Source organism: Limulus polyphemus, unplaced genomic scaffold (genome assembly GCF_000517525.1).
Source record: "Limulus polyphemus unplaced genomic scaffold, Limulus_polyphemus-2.1.2 Scaffold2929, whole genome shotgun sequence".
Lineage (NCBI taxonomy): Eukaryota > Metazoa > Arthropoda > Merostomata > Xiphosura > Limulidae > Limulus > Limulus polyphemus.
In genome coordinates this window covers 124287-139634 of record NW_013668539.1, presented here as the reverse complement: position 1 = coordinate 139634, position 15348 = coordinate 124287, and the positions used below count along the sequence as shown (strand labels likewise).

The window sequence follows — 15348 nt, the reverse complement described above, 5'->3', positions numbered from 1 at the left end:
GTGACGGTCAATCCAACTATTCGTTGGTAAAAGAGTACGCCAAGAGTTGGCAGTGGGTGGTGATGACTAGCTGCCTTCCCTCTAGTCTTACACTGCTAAATTAGGGACGGCTAGTGCAGATAGCCCTCGTGTAGCTTTGCGCGAAACTCAAAAACAAACAAACAGATTCTTACATGGGGACTATACCTCCTTCTTTTGCCATATAACCACGTCCTGCACCCATGGAGGAGGTTCGACCTTCTACTTCTTCTCTCCCACTCATTGTGTAGGTTTGTCACATTCTGATTGTTCCCCTGTTTTCTGTGAGGCCTCTCCTTCCCTTTTGTGTGAGATCCATGACTTAGAAAATTTGGTGTTTGACCCTTCCCTGACATCGAGTTTCTTACACAGCAGTTTTTATCCCAGTTAAGTTCAGGGGTTCATATGCCTTTACCCCCGCGAGTTTCTCGACGATTTTTCGGAAGATCTCAAATCTCTTCTGTGGTCAACTTTGGTGAGGGCCATCTTCATCGCTCTTTCCCAACTTACCTGACTTCTTTGTTGTTGGAACTAGTTGGGGAGAGATGCGCTGCTTGCAGGGGTTCGTCTCCCCATCTTCCCTCAGAGACTTAAGGGTGGCTCTGTTTTTGCGTGATACCATTTTGGGGAGCTGTTCTTATTCTTTGGAGTCCTGTGTTGACATGGTCAAGTTGCATACTTCTCTATCATTCCTTGCTAATGGTTTCTCACAACCTCCTCCTCCACGGATCCTGATCCTCTTCCTGCCTCCATACCTTGTCCTTTACCCCCACCACAACATTCTCGTCCTTATCCTCATTTTTCCCGTGCACGTCAAGACCATCGACAGGTATAGGTGACTACACAGTGAGGATAGGCTCTAGTTTGGCATCTTCCGATCACACCCAATTTTTCCTGTAGGAAACTGCTTGTGTGGGTTGGTTAATTACATTGGAGAAATACACCCTTTCCCCTACACAATATGTAGTTCCCTTGGAAGTTTTTTACAATTCCCACCTCATTCATGCCAAGCCTTATCCACTATGTCTTTGGGATATGAAGCAGTTGTTCTTCAAGGCCCTATCCTCTCATTATCTTCCAATTTGAGAGATTATCTCTGTTTTGGGAATGTGGACTTCCTTGGAGGTTCTCATACCCCTCTGTTGCACTTACATGTATTCCCTCCAGCAGGAATTCCACGACCAATGGACCTTCAGCTCAGATCCCTTGGATCACCCTGTTGTCCGTCCTTCTTCCCTTTGGACGACCTTGCTTGATGGTTGGACATAGATAATACTATGGCTGGTGTTTCTCTTCCACCTCCTCATCTAGACCTGCATCTTTTTACTGAAGCTTGTCTTGTGGTTTGGGGTGTACATCTCCATAATCTGGAGATTTCTGGGATTTATTCATTGTTGAAATTCAGGCTTCATGCCAATGTTTTGGAGCTCTTAGCTGTTCGTCAAACTATGTCTCATTTCCTCCTTCTGTGAAGGATGGTAGTTATCGAATCCACATGTGGTCATTCTCTCATCTTGGTACCTCACATATAGTTGCATTTTGCAAATCCCATCTCAACAACAATCTGCCATCCTTTTGGTCTCTGGTTCCTCATCTTCAGGCTTTAGGGGTATATGCCTTCAGTCAGGAATGATAGGGTAATTACATTTAGGCCTTCCCACCTATATGCCTCTTCCACAAAGTAATCTCCATCATTCACGCCAATTTATGTCAAGTTCTCTTGATGGCTCCATTTTCGCTGGCTCAACCTTGGCTCCCTCTCCTGAGGCCTTTTCTATTGTCATCACCTCTTCCCCCTTCTCTCCTTTGCCAACCTCAATTGGACATTTTCCATCCTGCCATCCCCACCGTCTACTTCATGTGTGTCTTTTGTCAGATGCCTTGCTAGAAGACAGGGTCTGACACTGCATGATGCTTCTTTCCTTTCCCTCTCAATCTGACCTTCCACACTCTTTGTTTCCAAACGACCTTGGACTACTTTTAATCATTGGTCTCTCTGACAAGGCTTCCAATCCTTCAGTCCTCACATTCCCCAGTTCTTCACCTAGCTGGTTGATCAGGATTTTTTGGCTTTGACAGTTTCTGGTTATAGAACAGCTTTGTTGAACATATTTCATTTTACCAGATTCTGTCGAGTCTTATCCTCTCCCACATTTTCCAGTCCTTTCAAGTTCTTCATCCTCACTGTGTCTTTCTAGTGCCTGCTTGGGTTGTCAATGTCATCCTGTTTTCCCTTTCCCAATCTCTCTGTGAACCTTTGGCTTCATGTTACCTGTATCATCTTTTCCTCAAGACCTATTACCTTCTCTTGATTTGTGGTCGTTGTTGGTTTGACTTCTTTGCAATAGATGTTTCCTGTGCCCTTTATCATAGTTCATATATATAGTGCTATACTTGTACTGTTCCTTCCTCCCTAAAACCTCAGCTGCTCATGAGGGCGTTTCTGCCTTTGCACTCAATATTTTTCCAGGTCAGATCTGGATCACTTTCTGTACCTTCTGGAATTCTATGTGGCTCATTTGGCTTCCTTTTGTGGTTCCTGTTTGTTTCTTCCCTGTCACGTAACCTCTCCCCCATCACCCTTAATAGTTGGGTTCGTCAGCTCATTAGGTTGGATTCTTCTTCCCTCTCCTCAAAAGGTCATATTCTTTATCGTATCTTGTCTCATCAGATTCGATATATCCTTTTGTCTCTAGTGGTTCGTTTTCATTGTCCTCTGGACGAGATCATCCTTTCCATTTCACAGTTCCTAGCCACTGGGGTGGTGGACCATGAAGGTTTCCTCATGAATGTAGAATGCACATCACATCTTAACATAACATGTCACTAAACTATGTTGAGAAGAGGGTAAAGCTGGGAACCCTCCTGCCTTCTATCTCCTGGTGGTTTAATTCTGGGTGTGCTTATGTTGGTGGGAACTGGACCAGTCAATGCTGGATCTTCCTTGTAATATTGGATTCAGGTAGACCATGCCATGTTTCTAAGATTGAGACTGGCAAATGCCCCCTTCTAGGTAATTCCAGTTGTTGGATGTTCTATTTTCCTGCTCATATGGTTGAGCTTGGGGGACTTCATTCACCTCATAATACTGCTTGTGGGATGTTCAATGTCCTGTTTCTATGGTTAAGCAGGCATTCCACATCCTCGTCATAATGCCAGATGCATGATGTTTCTTCCCTGCTCTTACAATTGATTTAGAATCATTATTTTCCTGCTCATAATACCAGGTGCAGTATGACTCCCTGTTCTTACTATTGAGTTGAGACTTCAACACGGCCCTCTAAGTCCGGGTCCAGTTTGTTGTACTTCCTGTCTCCTATGGTTGATTTGGAAGTTTGTCTGGCAAATGTTGTTTGCTTATGGGAGGGGTTGGTGTATATATTATTTATGGTCTGCTTGCTCTGGCCACCATACACTGCATATATTGGTTTTGATCTTACTTGAGGTCCTTCACAGGGACATCCTCAGTATTACGAGGTGGGGTTGAGTAGATATCTAGCAATGTCTTGATGAATGCCTCTATCTTCACAATTCTGGGATTTGGCCATTAACATTACGTTTTTTTCCATTTGGATTTGGAGTTACCTTTTTGTGTCCATTTTTTCTTTATATTACTTGTGATTCTTCTCCTACCCAAGTTAGTTTGTTTCTGGTCACATTTGTATGGTTGAGGATGGAGTGGGACTCACGTTGTTTATTTACACCTGATATATAGTTTTCTGAGGTCTTTTTTTTACTGGCTCCAGGCCTTGATGTTGGTCATTTCATGACACTCCGTTTCTTTGAGGGTAAAAAGCATACCTGTTCCAGAAGTGGTGTGGTCCTCCCTGTCTGCTTCCATTCAATTACAGAACACACCTATTTGATTCTGTGTGGACGCTTTTCACAGGGGATCTTGTTTTACCTTTCACTGGTACCTCCACTAACTCAATGTGTTATTCCAGCTATTGTGTGAATGGATGTATGTATTGTATCAGAAGTTATGATTTGCTTACACTGTAAGTAGATTCTTGATAGATACCTCTGCTAACACAATTTGCACCTTTTCTCTCCACATCCGGTCCGTCTTCTTTTTTTTTCTTGTGACCTTAATCTTGATAGTAAGGTTCAAGTCAAGTAGTATAAAGGGAGTCAACTGCTGTAGGAGATTGTCTTGTGCTTCTAGTGGTGGAGGGTTGTCGCATGCTAAATGAGCAGCTCAGACTTATGGGGTATAAAGGCTAATCTTTTCAATGTGTTAGAGGGCAGCAGAAGATTGAGAAAAGCTGTTATGTGAGGTGAGGTAAGTATCTACCGAAATCTATTTTCAGTGTAAGAATATGATAACTTTCAACTTGAATGGCACATAAACATCAAGGTCAGAGACCACTAGGGTTCAGGTATATCCTTAATTATGAGCTACTATTGACTACAGTAGAAGCTACCAGCCAGCAGCACTTACTATAAGTATAAGCATTCTGTTTGGTTTTAAACCAAATAATTGGTTGACTATCATTCTTATAGCACTCCCACATCTAAAAGAATCGAGCATATTCAGTGGCATCACAGCACAAATCTTGGACCTTATAGTCTATAGCCCAGTAAGGTAAACAACTAGGCCATTCCAAGTTTTCATAAGATTTAAAGTATTTAATATCAGTTTATTTTGAATTTGTTGCTATAAAATAATTTTAACACAAGGAATTCATAGTCAAATAAAAAATTTAACTCAAGTTTTTTTGTGATAATGTGTATGTCAATATTATAATTATATACATGTATGATATTTTAACAATGCATTGAAAGTTTAGATTAAGGTAGGCCTATAGTAATGAATGTTTCTAAAATAATAAGTCTGTAGAGAAATAAACTATTACTGAAGCAGAGAATTAAGTAATAATACTAACAGGATTCATAAAACAGTTCCAACAATGTAAAATCTTAGATCTTTGAATTTCTGATCAGCTTTATTTTTACTAGCATAAATTTTCTGTAAGTTAAACTAGTTTAGAAATGTGACTGTGTTGCAAAAAATTACCTATTTTGATGCCCAAGTGAAAGAGGAACTTAGTACTTTACTGTAATGAATATAAAGTACCTGTGCAAATGTTTGAGTTCTTTTTTATTTTTGTGATACAACACGAAGTTTTACTAAACAACTGTCAGTCATTTGAAAACTCATATTCTAAAATGCCCTTGAATTTCACGTCTTAGTGTAAAAGTACTTTTCTAATTTTGATTACTAGTTGTTCAAATAACATATTCCTTTGCATAATAGGGAGGAAATGACTATTTCATTTGCAAAGAGAAGTTATATCATTATAACATTGAACAGCACACATTTTTTTACTCCCAGCTACTGATATATAATTTCTCCAGTTTAAAAACTACAAAAATACAACACCTTAAATCTTACTAGAAAATTTTACTACAAAACACACACAGCAAGTTTTCACTAACTATAGAAATACAAGATTCTCTTTGCTAAGAATGTATGCATATTCACCCTAGAGGTAGAAGCATATTTGCATTTCGATATAAACAATATGTTTTACAACATTTGGGATATTTACAAATTCTAGAAATTATAAGAAAACGTTTGCAAATAAAACAGTTTCTTCTTAATGCTGATTTTTTAAATACATTCAATCATTGTAGTAACAAACTTCACTAAGTATGTCATCCATGTATAATGATTTTAAAATAAAGCATATAGAAAGCTACAGAAGTAAATATTTCAAGGACTGGCTTCAATCCTGTGCATTTTACTACATATAGTAAGTTCTGAACAGATGAGATCTTTAAGCAATTTTTCACATTTAAGTTTGTACTATCATATACTTTCAATACACTAGATTTAAGTAACAGTGACATGGCAGACAAATTTTCTTGACAGGTGGTTTTAATTAATGAATGATTAACAATTTCTTAATTCTGAGGACATGATAATTTTGATAAAATATTGAAGTTGAGACTGTGGTGCAGAACATTCTGACATGTTTGTTGATGAGTGTCTGGTTATATATATAAAGAAACATGAGTGTGCTCTTTTGATATGTGAATTTAATGATCAAGTTGTACATCTGATGTATTAATAATTACAACACACAAAGGAGTACTACATATGAGAGATTTTGTCTTTATATTTGAAAAAAATGACTGAAATGAAGTTGATGTTTGAGCATGATTGTTAAAGACATTTGAAGATACATATATAGATTCAGTGAGATTCTTTGACTTCTTAAATTTCAAACCAGTAAATGATAGTGCACATATTAATAATAATTTTGGCACTGAACATTTTTTCAACTTTAGGAGGGTAAATAAGTTCCAAATACTTGTTGAATCAAGACAATCAGATGGACAAATCTGTTCTTAAGTTTTCATCAAAATAGTTAAAAGTGTTTCAAATAATATAAACCATTACAGTATAAAATATATTATGATGACATTTTCATTGTATTTAGAAAGAAAGAACATGATAAAAGCATTTTGAAATATTTAGCTTTTCAACATTTAACAAAAAGAGTCAACTCCTTTTCTTGATCTTGAAATTCTAAATTCCATAAAAAGTTTTAAAACAAAATGTTATCATAAATCAGCTTTTATAGGCTTATATTCTTATTTTGATAGCTTTGTACTTTTTAGTTTAAGATTAATTTAATCAATATTTTGATTCACAATGTTTATAAGATAGTCAGTTCTCAATCAGCTTTTCGTAAAAAAAAGTTAAAAACATTGGTTTTACCTCCAGAAGAATTCTTATCCAAAAACTTTACTTTGACAAGGTGAGTAATAAATATTTCAAACTTATTTACACTCCTAAAGTGGAAAAATATTATGTTTCAAAATGATCATTAATACCTGCATTAACATTTGCTGGTTTACATGCTTTGAGACTTAAGAAGAAGTTAAAAAATGTCATTGAATATACATTTATACATTTTCAAGTATCTTTAACAACTGCATTCAAACCTGAACTTACTCTCAATCATTTTTTCAGGTATATAGATAGGATCCCTTTGCCAGTTTTCAATATCAATGTGCCAGTGTCCTTATGGCAAAAACTTTGGATCTATGATTTAATAATTAAATTCATGTATCAAAGAGCATGAACAATTTATTGATACATATATAAGACAGACATCTATAAACATTCCAGTAAGTTCTGTGATACAGTTTCAACCTGCAAAGGACTTCAGAATTTTATCACATGTCCAAGATGAGTGTGTCCTCTAAATCAAAGAATTGCTATTCATTCATACATGATTGCCATCTAACAATAACACAAGGAATTAAAACATGATATATCACAAACTTTAGATAATCTGTTATATTTCCATTAAAAGTTCATAGTAAGCTAAGTGTATGTTCCTAAGTCTTACTACACCCATTTTCTGGTAGTCAGAGAATTAATGTTCTTTAGCTTATCAATTAATTATAATTCATTAAACATAGCTATAATGACTACACAATGGGTTTGTTTGTACCTAAGTAAGCACAAAAGGGTAATATTTTGAAAAGTGAAGACATACTGGAAGAAATATGTCACGTATAATTTTTTTGTCAACAATATCATCTCAGATTATAGGTGCATGTGATACCTGAAGTTCGTGTACCTTAAGAGTGTTAAGGTACAACAATTAAATGAAACTAAAAAATTATTTTTGTTCTCTCTCTCACAGTTATATGCAAAAAACAAAGTTTGCAATAAATTGTAAATTTTTTATGATTGCAGAAGCAATAGTAATTAGTATAAAAACAGTTTTGAACTTACATAATTTATCCTGAAAATTATTGAGATCATATTAATTAGACAGAAACAATGAAATGAGTTTTTGTTAATTTCAATGCAAGACACATTTCTTTTACAGTTATGTATTACCCAAGAATCAACACATTCAAAGTTATTAATCACATTTTCATGTTGTATAGCACAATTTTTCTCATATTTTTCATTTGACATTTTTTCTTTCTATTTGTACATAATGGTTGAAAGAATATAATAAACAAGCAGCTCACTTCAGTATGGTAATGATTTATTATGCAAAAATATATTCTGTTTCTACTAATGAAGGCAGCAGACCAATTTTTTATCTCATGTTTGCCTATTAGTGAATGCAAATTGTTCTAAACAATTTGCACAAAATAAAGCAGAAAAAAAAGACATTAATAATCTGTCATGGGCATATTAAACGTTAAAGAAAGCACATTAAAATGAATACAAAAATGTAGAATCATTTATACATAGCACACAAAAATTTAAAAGCTACTTTACATCTTTAAGAAATATATAATTCAACCAAATATATGTGGAATGCTCAAGAATATATGACTAGTAATTTTGAAACATTAAGATCATATAAGACAGAAGTTCTGCACTTTGCTTGTTGCTCTCTTTATTTTAGGATTACTGTGGTCTAGTTATTTTTTCAAAAAATATTTTCAGTCAATTAAAAAAGCATCTATTAAAGACAAGAAATATCATTTGTTTAATAAGCTAAAGACTGTGAGACAACTTCTGCCTATTTTACACAAACAATGTTTTTCTGGTATTTTATTAAGTTATTATGTCAATGGGTTGAACACATGCAAACCTGAAAAATTATTGATTTTATTTTGTTTCATGAAATGGTGATTACAACTGACTACTGTGTTCACAGACAGAGCAATATAAAATGAGTATAACAGTAAGGCTTTCCTATTAAAACCAATGAAACTGAAATGAACAAAAACTAATAAACTTAAAAATTTCTTATAATTGTAACACATTAAAAAACAAATATATGATATAGATGTATAATTTGCATAACACATTTTCCCTTAACTTTCAGATCTAACAAAACATTTTCAGTTCCTTTCAATGCATACAATCTTAACAAATTGTAGCTTAAAGTTGTTGCTATCAAAATATTGACAAATATCCCTGAAGACTAAAACAACAATGGCACATTTTAGTCCACTAAAAGTAAAATAAAAATAACGGCAATATTATATAAAGATGTGAGCATTTTCATAACAGTAACTAAAATATCACTCAAGTGCCATATTGTGGAAATACAATATTGGTAGGGTTGCTCGCACTTTTTTTGTTAATATATTTGATGTGATCATACACATTACAGTTAACATTAATGAGGCACAAAGGTTATGTTTGGTAGATTGAAATCTGCTTTCGTGCTGTGTACTAAAGGATATGATTGTTTTTTATCATTAGCTAGAGGTTAGACTGTTATTCTTTCAGTGGAAGGGTATTCTTATTCCTTCATAATCAAATCAGTACAAGAAAAAATACCAAAAATTCAATTATACAGATCCAAACATATTAGTAAAGGATGTTTATACTTGTTATTGAAGAAATACCCAAAAATCTACCATTATACGATTAGTGCAATTGTACATCACAAAAGTGATTTTTCAGGCAAAAAACTTGCATGTGCTTCATCAATTAGGGGGTCCCAGAGAACTATAGTTCCTGGCCATGGAAGTGTGTGAATGCAAAATCTCAGTTGTGAATATATAAATCTCACATAAACAAAATACTAATTACTGTACACCAAAAAAAACAAACAAATGATAATGCTGAATTTGCATGATTTATTTCAAGGCAACTGTACTCCCACTAGTTGTAAATCAGCTTTAAAAACACTGTGATGATCGCTAAACTCATCTTCCACCATTTATCAGAAACCAGCGAGCGAATACTAAAACCAAAAACAGGGTGTTGGTTCAAATCGGCTGGACCAATAAGAGTTAGTGATACATCAAATGATAGCTTTCTTCATGCTCTACTTTGGTCTGGCTGGTTTCATTGGATCTAGAAGCATTTACTATTTGAAAACAAACAAAACTTTAAAACCATTTAAAATTCTTTTTAGCCATTGAATCTGTAGAAACAAGGCCATACAATAAACTATGTGGTGCAGATTACATAATGCATAAACTGATACATAGATATGTCTGCCCAACTCAAACTGTAAAAAAATAATGAATGGAAAATGTAAACAGTCTACATGTTGGCTTGGTAACAAGTTTTAGATCATATCATCAGGCATAAACAGACATAATGTTGTCCTAACAACAGTTTGCTATACGTTATATCATTGAGTGTGTCAAGAGCAAAAAAACGTCTGCTACAATAGCCTGTAATAAAAGTGGTATCAACAATGTATCAATTACATCATTACATGACGTAGAATGGGTGGAGGTTACTACTGGTACATATCTGTCAATTACGGTATTTCAATACGATTACAAAATCTTTACTATACTCTCATAGGTACATAGTTAAGCTCACACTTCATTTTTAATATTTGGTTGTTGACAATTTTCATCTCATCTATCTAAATAATATGAATCCACATGTGTGAGTTTGAAATTGATGGACTTTATTGGGACTACATTTCATCTTGCCTTGACACAGGTGTATCACAGTATCAGGTTACCAGGTAAAACGATAATTTGATATCAATTACTGATATTTTGTTAACATTGTTCCAATGGGAAGGTAGCGTGTAGTGAAAGGTCAATTTGCAGGTACAATTTTTAATTGTTTTTCATTAATTATTAACTATATAATTGAACTTGCAGTGTAAATCTATTAATTTGTAATTGTGGAATCCAATGATGTGTGAATTGTTTTGTTATTTTTCATTACTTAAAAATCATTGAAACCCCCTACTTTGATATACAAAAAAAAAATAGTAAAACAAAAGAAAAGAAAACCGATTGAAAGCTCTTTTGTAGAAGTCTTGTTGTTATCAGATTTTTGAAATGAAATTCAACAGCAGAAAGCTTAAAGAAAATCATCTGACTGATAACAGATGAAAAAAATCATAATCTTAAATAATGCATTGATACATTAATGAGTATTTCTATATAAATCAAAAGTTCTTTGGCATTTCAGGCATGTCTTTGTTAAATAAAAATCCTCAATACAGGTGTTAGAGGGCATAAAATAACACTTGCAACATTATTCCAACAGAATCATGAAAGAATAAAAAGAACATTAGTCTTAATCATAGAGTTGAGTGTTCTTATTGTACTTTGGAAACTAGTATTGAGGGAATAAATCCTTGGTACTAGTACAGTAAGTGTACAATTTAATAAAACTATGCTGCAAAATATAAGGTATCAATTAATTGAAACAAATCACTCCATACTTCTGTGGTTATGGTATGAGTGGATTTTACAAAGTACATGAGGTGGTAGGCTACTTGCTTTATCTAAATTAATGAATAACATTGTGAGAAATACTTTACTGTAGTTGTGTTAAAAATATATGAAGCTTGGTATATTTATGACAAAGACAGAATGTTGGAAGTTTGTATTATTGTCAAAGAAATAAGTTATGGTGGCAAGCTCAAAAGATTCTCTTTTGCATGGCAGTGATAGTCTACTCATAGTATTACATCATGTAATGATCTACACGTGTGCTTTAGCAAAGGAAGTAAAAAGACTGAAATCAATATGATTTTATTTTAAAATACATGTATCAAATAATTCGATCTGATGCTAACTGATGATTTTGTTATACAGCAGTGTTTGAGGAACTGTATCAAACTATTCGACCTAATACTAACAGATAATTGTCTTGTGCAGCAGTGTTTGAGGAAATGTATCAATCATTCGAGCCAATATTAACATATAATTGTTGTGTACAGCAGAGTTTGGGGAACTGTATCAAACTATTCACTCTAATACTAATAGATAATTGTCTTGTACAGCAGTGTTAGGGGAATTGTACCAAATCATTCCATTTACTACAAACAGATAATTGACTTGTACAGCAGTGTTTGGGGGACTGGAAACTTAATAAGCTCTGGAAAACTTTTGTAGAAAAGGAGGACTGAACTGACCCTAAATATTTCTCATATAAAGCTTCCTTTTTTCAGAATATTTATTAGTTGACCAGCCGATAGATTCAGGGCTACAACACAGAACAGAATATAACATACTATAGAAAGAGAGCATTAAAAACACAGGTCAAATATATTTAAAAAAAGAGCAAACAACCCATTGTAAAATGATGTAGGAAATTGATATGGTAATATTTTGCTTAATTTACTATGATTATTTATAAATAAAAGTAGAATGTCCCTGAAAAAGTGTGATGCAGCTTCTACATAAAATAAGTGAAACTTTAGTGATCTAAAGTGTAGTAAATTAGTAGGAGAAAAAACTTGAATGAAAGCAACATAAGTATATCAGATGAAAACTAGGTCAATAATTTTATAGAATAGATGAAGAATACAGAGTCCTTTAACTTGTACATTTTTAAAAATTAGAAATTTACAATAATCCCTGTAAACACTAGTAACATGATTTTAGAAGTTTTCTGAAGAGCATATAATATCTGTTTCTTATCTGTGTATTTGATTACTACTTTAAACAAATGATCTAAAACGTTAAAATTAATACATATATAATATACATATAAAAAATGCAGAATATTTGCAACCAAGTCAAGTTAAGATGTATGAAATATGCCTTCCAACATAAGGCTAATATAAGCCCTTCCTTTCTAATGAGAGTAAAGTTTCCTTTACATTAGTTGCCTGAATCTTCTAATGAAAAAAAAAAGAAATCTTGATCCTTAATGTTGTTTACTGTAATGTGGTAGTTGAAGGAAAAAAAAATCTGTATTTCTACACTGATTTGGTGAATGCTCCTTAAAACACATTCAGCATATTATTTACAGTACTTTAACAATAATATCTATTTCTTTTGTTTTTTAGTATAAAATTGAGCTGATCCACAACACAGTCTAAACACCTGTGATTAGGAAGAAATTAAGCTACCGAGGCATTCATCATGAAAAGAATGCCACCTTGGATTAAGTAGTTTATCCTCTGAATGAGCATCCAGTTCTTTAATATACAGAGCATTTTCAATAAATGACTGACAAACTTTACAACAGGTATACTGAGATGGCAGAAATGAACAAAGTGAAATCAAGTTCCTCCTTTCAGTTTCTTGATTGTATTTTTCAGGGCTTGTCGTCTGTTACAGAACCACACTCGAACTACTTCCCTTTCGTAGTTCAACTGCTCGGCTAATTCTGTCATCTCAGCTCCTGTGAAAATGTTTGAACTCTATATTAGGATTTGTAAAAATTCAGAAAACAGTGATAACACTGTAATAAAACCATGCTCAAACTAAATATTTGGGTAAAAGATCACTTTAATATTTAGAAAAAAATTTAATACAGGAGTCAACCCCCAGTGGCACAGCAGTATGTCTGTGGACTTAAACACTAGAAACTGGGTTTCAATACCCATGATGGGCAGAGCACAGATAGCTCACTGTGTAGCTTTGTGCTTAACTACACACAAACAAAACTACTAAGTCAATAATACTTCACATTCAAAAAGGGAAAGTTACTTCTTTGTTTTTTTTTTTTTTTTGTAAAAATAATAATGGTAGAATTTAACTGATGAGAAAAGTTGAGCTTCCTCAGTGGTAGATGAGCATATAACCCTGAAAGTAATTCTGATTCCATTTTTTTTTAAATTGATGGATGCTTATCTTCCAACTAAATGCTTCCTTTGAAAATCCTGAAAAGTCACATTGTATCTGTGTAACAGGAAAAAATATATATATCAGTCTATTCTTCTACCATTACATCACTTTATAAAATAAATGTATGAAGAAGAAAATTAAACTATGTTTTTTATAGCACAAAACAAGGTTATTTGTCATGATATAAAAGACTGTTTGGTGTAGATGTTACTGATTGATTTGTTTTTGTGAGTGGATATTTTATTATTCTTTATTTTTTGTTATAATAAGAATTAAAAGCAGACACTTTTAGGAAGTTCTGTTAATAATACATTGACATCAAGAATATAGAAGGAGGACAGACGATTAGGTGAAAAAGATATAAATAGCGTGAGATGAGTGGAAAGCAGAAGTCAAATAATAGCAGAAGAAAGTAAAGTTACAAAAGGAAAAGTTAAGTACTGTGGAAGTGATAGCCCTAACGATTGACATAGGCCTATCATTCAATATGTTAGAGTAAGACTAACAGTAGAAATGGAGATAAGGAAAATAATATATCCCTTCAAAGCATGGTTCTAATATAATTGAATCAGCCTGAGTGCACTTTTACGAAAAAAAGTAGGATCTTCAGAAGAAAGAAGACTAAACGATTATGGTAACTCGTGCCACAATTGTAAGTGAATAACACACTGGATACTAGTGCGATAATAATAGAGAAGATAGTTCGGCTTGTGAACTGAAATTCTAAAGTAATTGAATAGGCCTGAGTGGAATTTTGACAAGGACAGAACTACATATATAGGGTTCGTGATATGCTTATAATATCTATAGTGTGAAGACTTTGTTGTACATATGTTTAACTTGTTCCGAATATATATATATTATTTAAAAACAAGTGAAGTGCATGCTGTTTATTCATCATTGAATTTATTGCTAACAAGTCACAGACACCTACTCTAGAAGAATCCTAAGCCCAACAACAACATAGTATTTATTTATACTATTGACAAGAAGAAGAATATATATTTTTAAATTCTGACATTATTTAAAAATAGAGATGAAAAAATTATAGAGTATATCAGGGCCATATTAAGGGTGAGGCAGCTGCACCAAGGCCTGTAATAAAAATAAATTTTTATTTACTTACACTTATTAGGGGAGGCCCAAGTGATACCCCATCTGACCCAAATTAGACTCTGGATATTCTTAAGTGTTATTATTTATTAATGAAAACAATTTAGAAGTGATAAATTTTCTACATTTAGTATATACTAAAAATTTCTTAAATCTGTCCATGTAATTGTATCCTACATGGTGAAATAGAAAATAAGTTTATTATATTACATTAAAATGAATACCTGAAACTATTTTTATGAATATGTAGTACGTGATGACAAACTTAAATAATTGGTATAAACTTTTTCCTATATCATTAACATGCAAACTCAAAGAATTTATAAAAAAGTTGATGTTATTTTAACCCTAAAATAACCAACCTGAAGGGTGGGTGTTCTTCTCAAAAAATTGGTTAAGTATTTCTAGTGCTGCAGGTGTGAAGGATGTCCTTCTCTTCCTTTTCTTACTTGGCTCACTTCCAATGAACTCAGTCAAATTATGATCTCCATTTTTATACCTTTCTTCTGCCTCTTTCATCCATCTCTCAAGAACAGGTTTGATTTTTTGAGCACTCTTTGGGGTTATGTCTAGTTTTTCAAATCTGACAAAAAGAGATTGCAAATAATTCTGTTTAATTATATCACATTACAATAATTAGTCACCCTACGAGAGACAGATAGTGCTTTGTGTTTAATAACAAACAACAATTTTCTCAGTATAGAGGATTAAATTTCT

At 33.4% G+C, this 15348-nt stretch overlaps 1 protein-coding gene across 2 annotated transcripts in view; it reads right to left on the bottom strand.

Moving 5' to 3' along the window:
- Positions 1 to 8019: 8019 nt before the first annotated feature.
- Positions 8020 to 15348, bottom strand: part of LOC106468240 (POU domain, class 6, transcription factor 1-like) — a 119383-nt gene continuing 112054 nt past the window's right edge. For both annotated transcript variants that reach the window (XM_022396570.1, XM_013928657.2), the window contains exons 13-14: positions 14994 to 15214; positions 8020 to 13072 (exon numbers count right to left, since the gene is read on the bottom strand). In XM_022396570.1, coding sequence (XP_022252278.1) covers positions 12951 to 13072; positions 14994 to 15214 — 343 coding nt within the window. In that variant the 3' untranslated portion in view covers positions 8020 to 12950. The remainder of the gene's footprint in view (positions 13073 to 14993; positions 15215 to 15348) is intronic.